Source organism: Glycine max, chromosome 17, assembly GCF_000004515.6.
Source record: "Glycine max cultivar Williams 82 chromosome 17, Glycine_max_v4.0, whole genome shotgun sequence".
Taxonomy (NCBI): Eukaryota; Viridiplantae; Streptophyta; class Magnoliopsida; order Fabales; family Fabaceae; genus Glycine; species Glycine max.
Genome location: NC_038253.2, coordinates 32,046,722 through 32,066,068, shown reverse-complemented (window position 1 = coordinate 32,066,068; position 19,347 = coordinate 32,046,722). Strand labels below are relative to the sequence as shown.

Here is a 19,347-nt window from a genome sequence, read left to right as displayed (position 1 = left end):
AAGGAGGAATTTCACAAATTATCTTTTCCAAATATTTTAATATGATTGGAGCTAATTTTTAGATGGTGAGATAAATGTATCCCTTTATATAATGTATGTATAAGAACACATGTTCATCTTTTTTTTTTTTTCAAATACCTAAATTAGGTTTTGAAAAAATAAAAACTAAATTGTCTTACATTTTTCTCCATCACATTGAGTATACCAAATAAGTATTTGGCTAAGACCCCAGATTGCAAAGTTACCTATAGTGTCGAATACTTCTTCAACACTAGCCTCATTTATGTCGAACAACACTTGTTGGTCCTCATAAAGTACAATAGTTGAATACCCCTTCGGCGTTGTTTATAACCAATGATCCTGATTAATAGTGATTACCTAGTCAGAGACGCGTAAATAAGATCAATATTTTGCTAAATTTCAAGCTATGAGTGCAACTTTAACAAATTGCAACATAGTTGTTGTATTAACTTAGAAGTATAGTTTAGGCAATTGGATCAAGATTAATGAAAGATTGTATGACATGCTTGTATATCAGAATTTGTAGTTCTGTCACTGCCCTGTGCCAATTAAGTGGCCAATACAGAGGATAAACTGTATTTATCTTTGTTTGATACAATAACACCAACAAGTGTCATGTTTTGCTCTCCGATTCATATGGTAGATTTGCTGTTCAGCTACCACATATGTGTACTCATCAAACTAATTTTTCTGAATTTTAGTGTTTAAACCTCTACTAAATTAAAAGATTCAAACATGGACATTAGTGAATGATTAGGCAGCATCATTTTCTTGACCTTAGATATTTGCAACAAAAAAAAAATCTCTTATCCACAACAACGATAAAAGTATGACATACTGCAAAGATGAAGTTACACTTGATCACTGAAACCTTGCGAGGCTCTAAGCCACTAGGGTAACGTGTAGAAATTAACTTAAGCCGTCAATTTTAAATAAAATAAATGAATAAGATTGAGAGTAACATTTTAAATTTATTCCTGAAACAAGTGAATTCTCACCCATATATATATATATATATATATATATTATAATACAGATAATATATTATTATAGATATATGAAAGTAAATTACATGTTGAATTTTGTTAAATAAAAATGCCCTAGTTATTAGTTAACACAGGGAGAGTGAGAGGGAAGTTGAAAGTTGAAACCCTAAACGGCGGGAAAAAGGGAAACATCCTTGGCGGGAATCTACATAAAAAGGAAACCCACTTCACATAACCAACAACATTACTCCACTTCCGTTTCTTTTTCTTTTTCTCTCTCTCTAGGGTTTCGAAAATGTTCTCCGGCTCCCAGTTCGACGCCACCACCGCCTTCTCCGGCGGCGGTTTCATGTCTTCTCAGCCGTCTACCCTCAACGATTCCTCTCCCGCGCCGTCAAAAGTATGCAATCTTTCTCTCTCTTCTCTTTTGTTTTCCGTTTCTCCGCAAAAGAAACTTCCAGAAAACGAATAACATAGACACACTTAGGAGAATTTATTTTTATAGTTGATAATTATTTGTTTTTTTTTTAAAATTAGTTGAATTAATACCTTCTTTAGAAATTAAATGTGTTGGTGATAACCTAAGTAGGACAATTAGAAATTAATTTTTTCTTTTTTGTTTTGAAAGCGAAACGCAGTGCTCTGTGCTCGACTAACTGTGTTTTATGTTTTGGTTGTTGAAGAGCCGCGAAACTCAGGGTTTGGTGCCAGTGACAGTGAAGCAGATAAGCGAGGCCTCTCAATCCGGTGATGAAAAGTCGAATTTCGTGATCAACGGTGTAGATCTGAACAATGTATGCCCCTTGCTTTTTATTAGTTGATTTTTGCATGATTTTTAAGTTTTGATCTTTTATCTTATTATCAGGAATTTCAATACCATGTGTCTTTGTTTATGTATGCAAAAAAGAAAAAAAATAGAATAGTTCTGTCATGCTATTTTGGTTTGAAGTTTAGAAAAATATATCATGTCACGGTTTTCATTTTGTGGCAGTAGAGTAAATTTCTGTAGGATGCTTGTACACAGACAACGCATATAATGAAAAGTCATATTTTTGGATGATTTTGAATTTCTATATTTTGGATGATTTTGAATTTCTAATTGGTTGCCACTTGAAAGAGATTTTTTTTTTAATTTGTTGGTGGATGAAAATTAAACTCTTGTTTTGTATGCTTTAACATTTGTTTTTGAATAAATAATGTATACATTGATAGTGTAAATGTTTTTTACACTTCTATTCAATCACAAACTGCCACATATGATATGTTTGTTGATTTTTTAATAACTACTTAAAAGTAGTACCTAGGATGAATTCTAATTGGTTGTGTAAAAACTTTTACAGTGACAATGGATGCCTATTAAACTCTTGCTTTATATATTTTTGGTTCAGGTAACACTGCTTGGGATGGTGTTTGAGAAAGTTGAGAGAAATACTGATGTCAATTTTGTTTTGGATGATGGAACAGGACGCATCAAATGTCGAAGATGGTATTTGGTGCTATTTTAAATGCTATTTCAGATTAAACTAGATATCAAATTATGAGTGCTTGTGCTTGCTTTTCTGCTGATTATTTATGACCTATTTTGAAAAATGTTCCCCAATATATGTTGTGGAAAGTGGCTTGAACTTTTTTTTTTGGTTCTTTGATTAGGGTTAATGAGGCTTTTGACACAAAGGAAATGGAGGCAGTGATGTAAGTTCTTAGTTATGGAAGCTTATATACGAGTTTGTGATTGTTATATTTATAACCTCAATTTATTTAATGATAGGAATGGTATGTATGTTCGTGTTTATGGGCATTTGAAAAGTTTTCAAGGTGTTAAGCAACTTGTCACCTTCTCCGCCAGGCATGTGCACTAGACCCATTTTGTGTTATATGATCATCAATTATGTAGTGGCTGTTCATTTAATAATGTTAATATGTTAGTTTGTTGCCAGAGAAATCTGATTTTCTTGAGTCTTCAATTAGATACATTAACAAGAACAGGTTCTAGTCAGTCATGAAGAAGTGATAATCACTGTTTATGTTATTAGTATTAGTCATTACCTTAGCTATCTAATTGTAACTTGGAATGAAGTTCTAGAATGTGTTTGGAGATTTTGGAGTTGTGTTCTTCTGTTCAGAGCATGGAGTGACACATGCATATATATATATATATATATATATATATATATATATATATATTCTTTTATCATTTTGGACTTTCAAATCTCAAAATATGAATCACTAGATAATGTTAAGGGCATTGGATATTGAAGAACATGGATGCTGTTATGATTGTAATTGTGGTTTGTTAGGTTCACCAATGTTGTGGCACTGTTATTTATTAGGAAAAGATGTTGGATTTAATAGATGTAATATATCCAGACTTATAAAGACACTGATTGGGTCTGGTGGAACAGTATCCACCTTTTTGGGATCTTGTTCCTAGGGTGAGGTACTTCAATCAAAGGCACAGCACTGATTTGCTTAGATACACTTTGCCTAACTGAAGGCTTCGTTTGTGAAAATGGAAATTGCTTAGATACACTGATTTGCTCAGATTAGTAGTGCCAGATCCAACTCTAAAATTGACTCAACACCTTACATTACACCCCCTTTATTGCTAGTAGAACAGATGTAAAAGCGTTCAGCCTGGGCTTAGAACCATTGCATATAATAGAATATAACTGACTATTGATTTCATTAATAATGATTCACCTAATTTTGGAGTTAACTGAGCTGACATTTATAATCTTTTTAACAATTGATATCAAATCCTGACACTGAAATCAAAAGCTGCATAATTTGATGTTACTTGTTTATCCTATTGCCTTTCTGGGTATTATGCATGAGATGGAAAATATCTTTGATGGTCAGATACTGGTATATCTAACTTTTTCTTTTGACAATGATCTAATTCAATTTAATTTTAAATTCAATCTTTTGTTTTATAGTTGGGTGATGGGTTCCCTAGTGACCTTTTTGGAGGTAGCATTTGATTTTTAAAATTTCCCCCAAGACAAATGATTCTTTTGCTTGAATATTGGTGGTTTGTCGGATTCATGGATTGGTGGTTAGTGATATCTAGTTGTGGAAAAGTGATTTTACAGATTATGATATATGCTATGCAATTTTCTTTGCTTTGAGGAAGTGTTTTACATTTGGGAAATTGGCTAACTGGTTTCATCATATGCTTATTTCATATTTGTGGTGTCTTTCACAGGCCTGTCACAAATTTTGATGAGATCCCTTTTCACTTTATTGATTGCATACATAACCATCTTCGCTCCAAAATAAAGGTGCACACAATTTCATATTCCACTTGAATACTTTTAGATCATAGCATGATTGATGGCAGTGGATAATGCATAAACTTCCCTCGAATTCTGCAAATTGAGAATTGTGTATAATCCATTTATAGGATCATTAAAAGTGTTGACTGTTGACATGCCCAGCTATGTGTCTTTCTCAACATACTTAATTATTTAATATACATTTCTTTTTGTTTGGGTTATAGATGGAAGGAATCACTTCTTCAAATCCTTCATCTGGCTCATCTTTGAACACTCCTGGCAAAAGTGCACCAAATGGATCTCAGGCACCATCATCAAATCCAGTACGAGATTTGATATGACAGTTGCTATTTCCTACAGTTGTTTAATTGGATTGATATTATTTTCCTCATCTCAGGTAAGTGCACAGCATAGCGTGGATGGACTTAAGGGTATTGATAAATTGATTATGGACTACCTGGAGCAGCATTCAGATATGTGAGTTACACATCCAACATTTTATTTGTACTTGATACCATTCATTTAATATTTTTAACAAATGTAGGATTATTTAGATTCTCATCACACTTTTGTGAATTATGATGCTGAATGATTTCGAAATTGGTTTTTAAATTGCAGGTCAGATGGACGTGGAATACATGTTGATGAACTATCACGGGAGCTCAAGCTTCCAATGGAAAAGATCAAGTCAGTTCCTTTATATGTATCCTTTTTTTTACCCCTTGATACGGCTATGCAAAGCATTTGCTCATGATGTAACAAAGCTGTTTATGATGTCAGGTTGTCGTTGAAGACTCTTGCAGATGATGGAGAAATATACTCCACCATAGATGACGACCATTACAAAAAAGCTTGATATTTTATGTAATCTGAGGAATATAGCTAAGGATTAATAGGATATGAACCATGACCTATTTTGATAACTTTCGAGATTTGTAGATATGTTTCTGGATGAATTGATCTTTTATGCTCGAACTAAAAGAATCACTTCTGTTAACGCTTAATGATGTTAGATTGCTTTTTGAAAAAAATGTATTTTCAATTTTTTTATTTCTTGGAAACGATTTTTATCTTCAGATGGCTACACTTTGAACAGATAACATAATTTAGAATTTATATATTGTTTTTAGTGTTTAATCAATTACCCAAATTAGTAGAGTAGCTAAGCAGAGATATTATTTATCTGTGGGTTTCGACCGGGTGTTTCTTGCATTTTGTAAATCTCATGTGACACCCCTTTTACATTAAAGGGTAATTCGGAATGTAAACATTGGGTTACCCTCTCCAAAGGTGAAAAGTGTCATCCTTTTATACACTGGAAATTGTAATTTATAATGTAAAATTACATTTCATATCAATGTTTTCAAATCTTTCAAATGAAAAAATGAAAACTCTTATTATTGGATGACCAAGATACTTTTTGAAAATCGATTCTGATCAATGGAGGAATAATATAATCATTTTTGTTCAATAAGATATTAAAATGGATGATCCACTCATTTCATACTATAAAGAATTATAAGAAATCTTTTGATAATTTATTCTTATTTCTCAATGATATCCCACATCTGAATCCCATGAAATCATCTCATGGTTTAGGATTTAAGGTCTCACATTTATAATGTCACACTCTAATATTTCTTTCAACATTTTCTTTGTCTGTCAATGTTTTTAAAATTAGACTGATTGAACTTGTGAAGATATTAATTTAAAATTTAATAATTCAATTGAGTTGAACTTTGATTGAATTGGTTTTATATTTTTAATATTATATAGTATTTTAAGTAATAAAATAATATAATTAAAAAAATAGCATCTAAAAATTATAAATTAATATAAATGGTTATATTATGTTTCATAAAATAAAAATTAATAGTTGAGAAAATAGTTAATATTTATTTGAAATATTTAAGAATGTATTTTTATTTATCTTAGAAATAGATTAAATAATTTTTTTTATAAAAATAATTTTTAAAAAAAGACTGGTTCAACATTGGTTTGACCAATTCTTGACTGATTGAACTGGCTGGTTTAATCTTAAAAACCTTGTTATTTCTCATGTGTCACTCTATTCTTTACGATATTTTCTTTATGATTAACTGAAATTTGTTAAATTATTTATTTTTTGGATTTCACTTATCATTAATTTAATGATTCTATCTCTTAACTTAAATGAGATTTATCAAAATTGATGATTTGTGAGAGTGTTGAAAAGAGAATATGACTAATATTTACCTTTTTGGAACGTAAAGGGTGTTGCATGAGATTAATGGGATGCTAGAAGGAATAACCATCTGGTGTGCTAGGTAGCTATCATGGTATCCATGGTTTATTGGGCCAACTCAAAGTTTACCAAGAAGGAGTTGCTATTGGCCCCAATTTTTCTTGCAGAAAAGTTTATTTTTCCCCTCCCTCTTCCTCCTTCGTCTTCCCCCATCTTTTCACCCACTTCGCACTCGATCCAGGCTCCACCCTCCCCCTCACCACATTCGCACAATCATCATCACCATCGATCACCAGTCCCCACCATCACTATCACACATCATCGTGCAAATCCCCTGTGCACGCAACTCCTCTCAACCATCATTGTGCTATCACACACATTCACCCTTGTGTACTCCTCTACTATAATGGAATTGCATTTTCACATGGATATTTGGCCACATGGGATTGCGTTTTTGTTGGATTAAGTGGGGGCGAAAAATATATATACAATGAAAACACGACTTTGTTGATTAATATACAATGAAATTGTGCTTTCATTGTGATTTTTCTTCTGGCACCCCCTATATATAACGAAATCATACTTCCGTTTTGAATTTTTTTTTGGAACCCACTAATACAACAAAAGTATGATTCCGCAATACAATGTGGGAAATGATATTTTTGAAAATTGAAAATGTTGGTGGGCCAAATAGCAATGAGGTTGGGGCCAATAGTAATTCCCTTATTAAGATTAGTGGTGGAAGTTGAGGGAAAATAAAAATTGTATTATTCTTGTGACACAAAAAAATTTCAATATCTTGTCAGCCCCATGATCTCGACCGGAGAGTAATTCTGGCATGAAGCCTACAGCAAAAGAAATATCTAACATGGAGCTTAAAAAAACATTGTAATTTTAAGCTTAACAACTATCATTTGGCAGATTGGAAGATAACAACAACAACAAACAAATCATTCTCTATTCCCATATAAACTAATGCTCTTTATCACCTCATAAGCTGGTTTTATTTACGATTTTCAGAAAAGTACAATTAACATTTGCTTGATCTGTCAAAATAACCCAAATGGAAAAATGAAGTGCCCAATGAACCTGATAAGCAATTAGACATATAATTGGTAGATGAGATTGTCTACTTTTTTGAATAAAAAATGAGACAAATATGCAAAATATGAATCCTGAATGTTGGTAACTTAAATGAGAGAAAAAAATCACAAAAGTGCGTAATAAAAACAAAAGTCAAATTATGTACTTACTGCCTTCTACTCAATCAAATTCAAATCTGTAGCATCTCATTTGACAGTCTGATATGTTTGAGTTAGATCCAATCAAATTCAAACCTTCATCAAAATTCATTATTCTTAATACAAAATTAAGACACAAATAGAAAAGCAGCAACAACTGCTCCCTGATATGCACAACCTTTACACTAAATAATGAGAATGTAAACAATCATCCAATAAACAAAGTAATAAAAACAGCAAGCTCAACACACCTATAATTAGATGTACCTGAAATGGGTAGTCATTACGTTTTCTTCCATTCATATTCAATCTAGCACTAACATATAAGGTTGATTGGATGGTTAACAAAGAAGAAAAGAAGGAAAAGGTCATGGGTTAGATTCCTCCTGCTCACAAAAACTAACAATTAACATTTGCTGATAAAAATACTAACATTCTTCTGCTGAATGGCATTTTCTGACAGCTCCATGGGAAATGAATGCAGGAGTGAATGGTGAGCCAAGAAAAGAAGCAATCAAATAATGTGATTAAAAAAAAGGAATAAAATCGTGCTTCATCACTAAGATAAGACTGGTAAATTCAATATCCTAAATTTTACACCAAAAACATCCTTCCAAATTAATTTGCACATTCAAATAAATAGTCTCCTTTTGTAAATCAGAATGTTGCAGGTACAAATCACTAAAATAGTTCTCCACCTTACAAACCAAGTGTTTCAGTCATTTTTGCAAACACCTTGCGAACACATCATAATTTCTTCGGTATAGTGTTTTTTTGAAGTCAAAGATAAAATCCAAGTAATCATCCTTGCTTTCTTATTCTTAGTTTAAATGTATATCAGAAGCCAACACAAAAATTAAAACAGATGCACCAACGTAGAGTCTCATAATAACAAAGTAGAATCAAGAAGCAAGCAAAGATCATAAATTAAAACTGCATGGAGTTAGCTGAAATGGAATGGTAATCAAGAACTTCCAACAAAATTAACAAAAAAAGAAGATAATTTCCTATATATACTAATTGACAGCAGAGTTTATTAATTTACAAAAAAAAAAAACAAAAAGAAAAAAAAAGTGACGTGATCTCCAACTTTATTGGGAGAGAGGCATAAACTGAATGGGAATTGGACACTTGCAGATTCTGCAAACCACGGCAAAAACGTGAAAAACCAAAGCGGTCTACAACATTTCTCTTTCGAAATTTATTGAAAAAGAAAACGAAATTAATCGGGTTTAATTTTTATTGAATAAAATTTTAAGAAGTTATTATTCAATCAACAATAATTACGTCTAGCATTGTTCATGCAACAATACTCCATTCAAGAAAGAAAGACAAAAGCTTCAAATTAACTCACCAAACAAAAATTGATAGTAAATTGATCTACATATATACAAAAAAAAAAAGAACATTTAAAAGATTGAGAGCAATATATATATAGTCGTTTCAGATCTCTGACCATTCACACTTTTCATGCCATCTCTTCCATTTGTTGCTTAAAAAGGAGAGAGAAGAGAAACAAAAAGTGGTGTTGAGGGAGGAGAGGAAGGGATAAGAGGGTGAGAATGGAAAATGGAATGTGCAAGTTCCAATAAAGACAACCACAAGTAAATTCTTAGTTTATTGAGAAAGAAAAATAGAAATTAATTAGAAATCTTGATAAAAACTAATGATACCCATAACTTGTTAATCCGGGTGAATTAGAGTTCCTAACAAAATTTGAGTTTAAGTTTTTTAGATAAAAAAAAATATATAATTAATTGATATAATAAAAGTCCTCAAATCTTAATAAAAATGGTTAACAAGTCTTCAACATATGTAAAGGGGATGGGATAAATAAACAAGAGCATGATGGAGAGTGCATAAATAATATTATTTCAATAAAGTTTGAGTCCTGTGTATATTTGGAATGAGAATTTTGTTAATTATAATGATTTTATTCAGTTTGATTTACAGAGTAAAATTATTTTTATTTTAGTTCTTCTTTGATGTTTGCAAGAAAGATAAAGTGTTCAAGCTGAAGTTTGAATTTATTTTTTAAAATCATGGGAGAAAAAATTGGAAGAAAAAACAAATGGTACAAAATCAAATTAATATTTGAAGGAAAAATAGATAAAGAAAGTAACTAAAATTTTGATGAAATTTGGACATTATCACATTATATATATATATATATATATAAAAGAAATTATGGTGAGAATATTAGATATAAATCATATAATCATACATAGTGAATTGAGATTTAATATAAAAAATTATATAATTTTTTAAGCGATCATTAAATCTAGATCGTTCATATTTGGTTATCTCTCTCATATATATAGAGAGAAAGATTTACATATTATTAAGATTATATGTGTCAAATTTGATTAAAATTAAACAATAATAAAAAATTAAATCAAATAATTCATATTTTAAAAAATTTATATTATGTTAATTTTAATATATATGAATGAGATATCAAATAATTTAGAATTAATATAAAATTTTGTATATATAATATATGTGAAAATAATCTTCAATCCAATAATAAATTTTAAAAAAATATTATCTAATTATAAATCATTAAATGATATAATAATTAATTAAAATTATATTAATATAATTTGATGATTTCATATATATATATATAAGAATAATAAATCTGAAAGTAGTTATGTAAACAGATTCTATCTTTATATGGTCCCATAAGGCCGTGACACTCTTCTAGTTCTGAATAAAATAAAAATCCTTATTGTTTATTAAAAATACTCAACCATTTATGAATTTAAGAAGTAATCATGGATGGGCCAAAAAGAGAAGAGAAAAAAATAACACACAAATCGCATAGATTCTGTTGGGAGGGCGCACGTGGCAACGAGGGCTGCGACAGTGACCGCCACCTTTCACAATCAGCCTCACGTGAAACCCCATCTCTCCTTTCGTGCCTTATGTCTCCCTCTCAAATTGTCGGATGATCTGATACTCCTATAAATAAATTTACACACATCTGTAAAAGATCGAAAAAATACATGTAAAGATTACATTTATAACAAAAATAATAATAATAAACATAAAAATTTAATACCTCACTTCATAATTATAATTTTTCTTTTCACTCTTTGTATTATTTTTCTATTGAATCTCTTATGTGTTTATAATGAATATTAATACTAATTATAATAAATAAGTTCTCCAGTAAGTTTAAGTAAAAACAACTTACAATACATTCTTTCAACTAAGGTTTATATGATAAAATACAATTTTTCATCTTACATTTAAGTCCTAAACCTAATAAAAATTTAATTCCAAATATATATACACAATATAAACATCATCCTATATTCATTTACATTCCAATCAAAACAAATAAAATTATTGGGTGGTGAGTGAGTCAGTGCATTTTTACAATTTATTCTACATGACTTTCATTTTAATGCAAAAAATATACTAGTTATTATAATGGTGATATATATATAATATAAAACTCAATTAACATGCCAATGCACAATTACCTTAATATCAATAATTTAAGTTTTTTTTTATATATATAGAAAAAACGCTGAACTATATTATTTCAAGAGAATTTTGATCAGCAATACAATCAGAAACATTATAATAGGAACTTGATCCTTTGTCGCTCTAACTAAACTATGAGCAATATAGTTTGCTTGTCTCCTTACATGACAAATTTTAAAATTTGATAAATCTTGAAGAAATTTATAACATTGACTTATAATGACGTCAAACTCAGAACGAATTATATATAACCCAATAAGCTTATTTTCTTCTTACTATATCCATACTTTAAAGGGCAGAAATTAATTTATGTATAGCATCTTAGACACTTTTAATATTATTATTTAATTCAAATTAATTTTTATATTTGTGTCATTTTAAATATTTAGTGTGATTTACAACCAATAATAAGAGTAGAAAAAGTACAACATGGTGTTGGCATATTCATTGGCTGCGGGATTCTCTCTGACTTGGTCAACCTTCTCTTTCTCCTACGCACACACACATGTAATTGGATTTGGATGTGTTATGTCATTTTGTTTCTTTTGTTTTGCTTCTTACATTCGCATCTAGTTGCTAACATTCTCGGCAAATATATGTTATATCCATTGCACTCGAATAGTGCAATCACACCAACATTATGATGGACATGTGGGCTACATGCACAAACTTATCTCAAAAGACTGAATTTTTTTTAACTCCAATTAGTAACGCTAATTCTAAAGTATTGCATATTTATTTCATGATCACATCTGTTTATGTATTTATTTTCTTATTTTAATATATTGCGAAGCTAAATTATACTTTCTTTCTTCTATATATACTCATGCCAAAAGAGGAAGAATATAGAAAGATAGAAGTTTATTAGTGAACATGTTTTTTTATCATCAAGTTAATGTTTAAGTCTTTTCTAATGATGACCTGCAGCAAATTAATTAGCTGCTTATATCTTCTAAGCTCTAGAGATTGGTTAGTTCTTAATACAAAGCTAGAGTATAATAAATGTTCATCAATTATACTTGTAAATATATATGGTAAGAGATTTATGGGATTTAAACTATACGACCATCTTGATTTTACTTGTTCATTTTTAAATCTTTACTTCGTGTGTTTCTCAAATTTTTTGTTTGTAATTATAGTAGTATTGTATCCTATACATATTAGAAGTGACAAAAAAAAAATCTATATTTTAGTACTTCGAAATAGTGAGACAAAAAAACTAAAAGGATACTATATGTACTTAAAAAAGAGAGTTAGGATATGTTTGAATAAACTTCTTCACAATTAAGCACTTACAAAGAAAATAAAATAAAATAAATTTATTGATAAAAATTTATTAAATTAATTTATAAAAATTCTCTTATATTAGTTTCTCGGTGATTTTTAACTTATGGATAAACTTTAACATGTGAAAATTAACTTATTCTATATTTTATCTTCTAAAACTACTTATGAAACAAATTTATTTAAATATATCCTTAACTTATATGTCACTTTATTTTATAATTTCAAAAATGATTAACTATTCTAAATTAAAATCCCAAAGTCCTCACGCACATATATATTATAGAAATTTGTGCTAATTCCTGAGAAAACATAGACACGTGATCAATCAATTCCCTCGCCTTTTGAGATGTGCTAATCCATGGAATTTGGAACATGCAGACAGGAAGTGCTTATGAAAACCACGTCCTCTTTCTGTTTCCCCGAACCAATCAAACCATGTCTCTTGTATATCACACTGAACCTTTTGTGCTGAATTGCCCTTTCCACATTCTGGGAACACGTGTAGTACTAGCGAATGTTGACACATGACAAAATGTGTGAAAAACCAAAAGATAGGGTTCTTAATTATAATATCTTTCTCTTTTTCCCTCGCCCACCCTCAAAACTTTAAATTAATAGAAGCCACTCACTCAAAACCTCATAAAAGAAGGAAGCCAGCAAATTAATTAATTAATATTTAAATATTAACTAAACTCCCCACTTTCCAAGTACGTATAGAGACAATAAAGAGGGAAGAATTAAGAAAGGGAAAATTCTTCATGGGATGCATCAATGTTATTAGAAATCAATACTCAATATGTTACATAAGCATCCCAAGCTCATATATACTAATCATGCACCCCACACCATCGTTCATCTCTAACTTATAAACAAAAAACCCCCCCAAAAAAAGAAAAAGAAAAACCCAACAAGAGTTTACTAGAGTTTCCACAAACTCTAGCTAGCTATATAGAAGAACACACCAACATGAGGAAGTAGAGACCAATAAAAACCGATATTAAAAAAAAAGGTAAAAAAAAGACCACCAACAAAAAAAGGAATTAAGGTGAATGGAGAGGAGCTACTATAGTGGCACATCAACAAATGAAGACTCACTTATCCCGGACATGGAAGACATTGGGGTTCTTGATGACTATATCATACATATTGATGGAGTTGAACTTGGAGAAATCTTTTGGGAGGGAAATTAGGTCAATTGAAGAGTGCTTGTGAAATTGGTAGAGGTCTGGGTCTCCATCATAGTACCTCTCCCACCCTAATCCAGTTAAGATTTGCTCAAGAAAAGCATAGGAAGAAACCACTTCACCAGTTGGCAAGTGAACCAACACCTTTCTCTTTGAGCTACTTCCCTTCCCATGCCTCCCATCTGAGGCCTCAGCTTGAGGGTTTTCCACCAAACGAAACACACCATTCTTGAATACCCACACCCCGGACATTTTTTTAACCCTAGCTAGATTTTAACTTTGGTTTATAGAATGTTGTGAAGGTGTTGTACGTATAATTTTGGGAAAGGGTTTTGGGGTTTATAGCTATGAGGAGAGAAGGTTTTTTTTTGGTTGTTGTTGTTGATGATGTTTGAGGAATGCAAGGGTGGTAGGGTATATATATGTGTCAAAAGAGGATGAGGCCTAAATAAAACAAGGGGAAAATACGCTTGGGAGTGGAAGAGTTAAAAGTTGGGTTATGATATGGGGCTTGTTCGGCTTTGGCATAGAATCTAGATTTGTGGGGCCTATCGGTTTTAATAATAAAATATGATTGCATATGGGTGACCCTAGGGCACGAGAACTAGCCGTGGGGTTTAGTTTGGGAGAATCTCTTTGGTTTTATTTGATGAAGGTTTTTTATATTATCATTATAAAAATTATCTGTATATTTTACGGAAAGTAATTTTGTTTGACTCAAAAGAGAATTATTATGATCAATAAAATTTTTATTTTAAATATTTAATATAATTATATACTCAATATTTAAATTTGAGATCAGAACTTAAACTGTTATAAAAGTTGATATATATATTTGGCAGTGAAGACTTTGTTTTTTGTGTGCGTGCATGTAGCCTTTTTATTGACGGAATTTTTTCTCTTCGATTTATTTAACAAATTGAGGGAAACGGTATCGATCGACAACATTTACAAGGTCAATCAAAAATAATTTTGCTACCACTTAGATCACGAGAGTCCACGTGAACATAATGGGGTTGCTTTAGATGTTGCTGGGACTGTTACATGAAAGGAGCAGCTGTTTTTGTTTATGTCGGGTTCTCATCATTGGGAATAATGGACACCCATAAAGGCAATTTTAAGTACTTTTATGTAGTGATATATGTCGGGGGGATTTTCTGCTCAGAAAGGACCCCATTTTCAACACGATTACCTAATGATAAATACATAAATAAATTAAATATCCTATAATTTTTGTATCCACATATTTAAGATTTATTTTTTCTCCAAATACTCAGATACTTGTGTTTCCTTCTGCTCTAGTTTTAAAAAATGATATCATCATGACTCAATGATTATTATTTTTTCTTTTAGTTATTTTTTTTTGATGAATTAGATCCCCTAAGATTAAAATAGATCTCAATGAAGAATTTTTTTATAAAAATATTTATATATTATCTATTAACAAGATTTATGAATAAAGAGATTTGAACTCAGATTTTTGTGGAGAATGAAAACTAACACGACTCAATAGATTATGAGAATAAATATGTATGTTAGGTCACATTACATATATTAGCAGTTATCATATTCTCTATGGTTTTCTAGAGTATCGATTTGGAAAAATGAAGGGCATTGGGGCACATCATTTACGAGAGCTTTATTTCTTATCATAAAGTTTACACTTTCTAATATATAAAGAAAATAGAAGTACGGTCGTGAGCTGTTAAGTAGAAGCTGTTATCTCCTAAACTTAGCGTAAAGCCGATTTGATGATTTGATACCTAACTAACGAATGTATCTTTTTGTGTGTACGAATGCGTATATATATATGAAGAACGACAAGGACAATATAAATAATCAGAGTACTTATTAACCCTTCAGAAACACAGAACTAATTAGACTAATTAATACTATGCACATAAAGCTGAAAGAGAGAGATAAAATAGCTAGGATCTAATTATTTTTTTAATATTCAAAAATAGGTCAATATTTTTTTTCGTTTACACTTTATTTTGTGTTGGGAGTAAAAATAAATGGAGAAAGATATGGACTAAAATTACGAGTTAATTACATTATTTGGTCAATTCATTTTTTTCTTTAAAAAAGAAACAGGGTGGTGCCTATAATATATATATATATATATATATATATATATATATATATATATATATATATATATATATATATATATATATATATATATATATATATATATATATATATATTTCTCTAGTTAAGACTTAGGAGGAGAAAAAAATGTTTGTTAAATTATTAAAGTTATATAACATAATTGTATTTTCTTTTTCCTTACACCTACTTTTTATCCCAATAATGTTTTTTTTAAGATGTCGTCCCAATACTAAGAAATAAGGAAATTGATTATTTTTCCTCTCCCCTTTTCGTTGTTAATTTAAATCATAGAAGGAGAAAGTTTACTTGTTTGACAAATAATTACACAAATGTCACGTTTTTTTGTTTCTTATTTAAATATTTATAAAAAAATCAATCAAAATATTTTTTATTTTCTCTATAAATATCTAAAACAGAAACAAAATAAACTCTAAACAAACAAACATTATACACATTTTTTTTTCATTTGTTCTCTTTATATATATATATATATATATATATATATATATATATATATATATATATATATATATATATATATATATATTATCTATTCTTTTATCTCCACATCCAATATTAATCAAGATCTTTTGATCTGTGAAGCAAGGAATCTAGGAATGACAGCTAATAGTGAGCTATACCATGCTCTTTATTATTCTTTCAAATGTTGGAGTTTCCTTTCCTAACATTCCCTATCCAGATTCTTCATCCAAACCATTTATTTAGTCTGCAACATTTTCCACGTATTCTTCTATTTTCTCTGTTTATATTTATAGCACTACAAAAGCCAAAAGGCACTTAGTATATATAGCTAAATATAATAAAGTCAAAATTAATTAATTTTTCATGTAATCTCAGAATTCCCATATTGATATATTTTTCAATTCTCAACAATCTTTATTTCCTTTCCTTTCAAAAAAAAATATTCACCTAGAGATGATGAGAATAAATGAAAACAACATAAGGATTGTCATTGATGAGGATAAACGTTATTTCTTTTCAATCTTTTCCCTCTTTACTACCTTGATGATATTACTGAGTGTGGTCCATTATTGGTTAGTACTTATAATTAATTAGTACATATGGTTGCATATTATCCATTAGGGTTTTTCTATCACCATTCACTCTAACCTCATCATAGAACAACCCTTTGATTTTAGGTCACTTCAGAAATGATTGGGCCTTTAAAAAGGCCCCTCATAATTTTCCTAGGACCACACAAGTGTCTCACTTATCATTATCATTGTCGTATAATTGTACCTCCTATTCTGTTACAGAGGCAACACAATTCTTCCTTGTTGCTTAAATTTGCTGAGTTGCCCATATGGCATCACATGGGCATTGTAGGTTTCATGGTCCTCCACAAAAGCTTAAAAATCTTAAGCAGCTGCACTGTCAAATCAATCATTTAAACAAGACTACCTAAACAGTACAATAGGATTTTTTTTTTTTGGTACAGTGTGAAAGGAAAAACAATGGGATATGTTTGGTTTCACATTAAATATTTTGCATTGTTTTTATAATGGATAAAGAATGGACAATGACGACATATATAATTATATACTTCTGGTTATTATATAAAACAGTTTTTACTTTTTTATATATTTCTTTTCTTTTTTCTTTTCTGTTCATGTTGCTAGATATTTGATCACATGTAATGTTTTTTTCATGTTAATATGATATTAATATAAAGTATCTAATTTATAGTTTTACTAATAACTCATTTATGTCAGGAATCTTATTAATTATCTTAATGATGTCTTTCTTCTTAAGTTTTTTTATTTATAAAACTCTATGAAATCTTATTTAAAAGGATTGAGTCTAATTTTACTCAAATCAATAATTTATTGGTATCACATGTAATGTAATAAAGACATACAAGACAAATAACAAAATAATATGACATTAACATTTTTCATTTTTATGGCAACCTTTTAGACTTAAAATACAAAATGGAAAAAACAAAGAATTCCTCTCTTTTTTAATTCATTCTTTCAAATTTTTCTAAGAAAAATAAATCCATAATTTCTAAAATTATAAAAATGACAATTAAAAAAAATCACACAATCCACTTTCAATATGGCTAATTTTTTTGTTGAAGTGTTTTTTGTTTGGGAGATAGGGAAAGAAGTAGAAAAAAAGAGATGTAATTTGATTAATTTGTAGTAGGATGTGTTTGACCTAATTTTTTTAGCTTAAACATACTTGAAAATTAAAACTCTAAAGAAGAATTTTAAAATAAAACAGAAGTTGTTTCACGGTTTTCATGTTTTTTATCTTAAAAGAAATTACTTAGCACAGAGTACAAAAAGAGCTGGAGACATTGGAGAGGGAGAGGGGAGTAGATCGAGTAGAAAGAAGAAAAGTCAACTTTTATTTCTAAAACTTCCACCATTAATTCAGCTTAATATATTTGGTTAAAAAAACTATATTTTAATATCTCAATAACATAGTATATATATATATATAGACACACACACTTTTTTTTTCTCCAGAGGAAGCAAAAGAAGCAGGTTCCATGCATTCACTTTCTAAATAAACTAAATTTAGAAGCACATATATGCTCTATCGGTGCGTGGAATCGCAACCTACCTCATGCCTTATGTCATGGTTTTGAACATTATATTTAAAGTTGGGCGTGGTAGTGCCAAGTGCTAGCTAGTGTTGGATTTATCCACATGGTTTGCATGCATGAATATGCTCGATCAACATCATGGTTAGACTTGACTAAGCCAATGGTGGTCCTAAACTTTGGAAACTGATGATGAACTTTGGGCATCCAAGGGGGTCAGTGTACATAGGTGTGTGCCCCTCTTTATGCAAGCATTAATAACGCCCTATGAAAGGGACTAGTAAGAGCCATGGGGGGAAATTCTAGGTGGTGCCAAACCTATCTAAGTGTACTATCCCTAACAAGCAGCAGACACAAGGCACAACCTTGCTCATGTGGACACGTGCAAAGCATCCACCTTATCATGTGAAAAAGACACTATAGACTATATGGTGGTCCTTTGCCTCATCAGTGTAACATCGAAGTTGCACTAGCTAGTTTGAATATTTTGATTTAATTAAGAAAACAAGAGAACATATATAATAAATAAGAGAAAGAGCAGTTTCCATATGGCCAAAAAAATTACAAGCATCGGAACACTTGAGACTTATCTGTGATGGTCCTTAAAGACTTATTCCTGTGGTGGGTAAGTTTCTTAGAATTTCATGTGTTTTTCTGTAATAGAATTGGATACTTAATTGGTAATCCAATGATAATTTAGAGAAGGAAACGAAAAAGAGTTTTGAAAATTAGGGAGTTAATGACAATATGATTTTATGATAACGCATTTTAAATAAGTTCAAAATTTTCCAATAAGGAAAAAATGTGAACGTTAGTTGAGGCTCCACTGACCACGTTTTTGGATAGAAGACCAAGTTAAAAAATGGTCACTTACAAAATCATTTTTTAGATAAGCTCAAATACCAAAGGTATGTTTTCTTTTCAAATATATAAGAACTTTCTAAAACAAA

At 30.1% G+C, this 19,347-nt stretch overlaps 2 protein-coding genes across 2 annotated transcripts; one reads left to right on the top strand and one right to left on the bottom strand.

Moving 5' to 3' along the window:
- Nucleotides 1–1,144: 1,144 nt before the first annotated feature.
- LOC100802512 (replication protein A 32 kDa subunit A) lies at nucleotides 1,145–5,286 on the top strand. Its single transcript, XM_003550103.5, has 10 exons — nucleotides 1,145–1,407; nucleotides 1,691–1,801; nucleotides 2,396–2,493; nucleotides 2,658–2,699; nucleotides 2,776–2,853; nucleotides 4,213–4,288; nucleotides 4,507–4,605; nucleotides 4,680–4,759; nucleotides 4,901–4,969; nucleotides 5,063–5,286. The coding sequence occupies exons 1-10, from the start codon at nucleotides 1,303–1,305 to the stop codon at nucleotides 5,136–5,138; spliced, it is 834 nt and encodes a 277-aa protein (XP_003550151.1). The 5' UTR covers nucleotides 1,145–1,302; the 3' UTR covers nucleotides 5,139–5,286.
- An 8,101-nt stretch (nucleotides 5,287–13,387) lies between these two features.
- On the bottom strand, nucleotides 13,388–14,102 carry LOC100527299 (flowering promoting factor). The gene has a single exon (NM_001250851.2). The coding sequence runs from the start codon at nucleotides 13,963–13,965 to the stop codon at nucleotides 13,621–13,623; it is 345 nt and encodes a 114-aa protein (NP_001237780.1). The 5' UTR covers nucleotides 13,966–14,102; the 3' UTR covers nucleotides 13,388–13,620.
- Nucleotides 14,103–19,347: the final 5,245 nt, after the last annotated feature.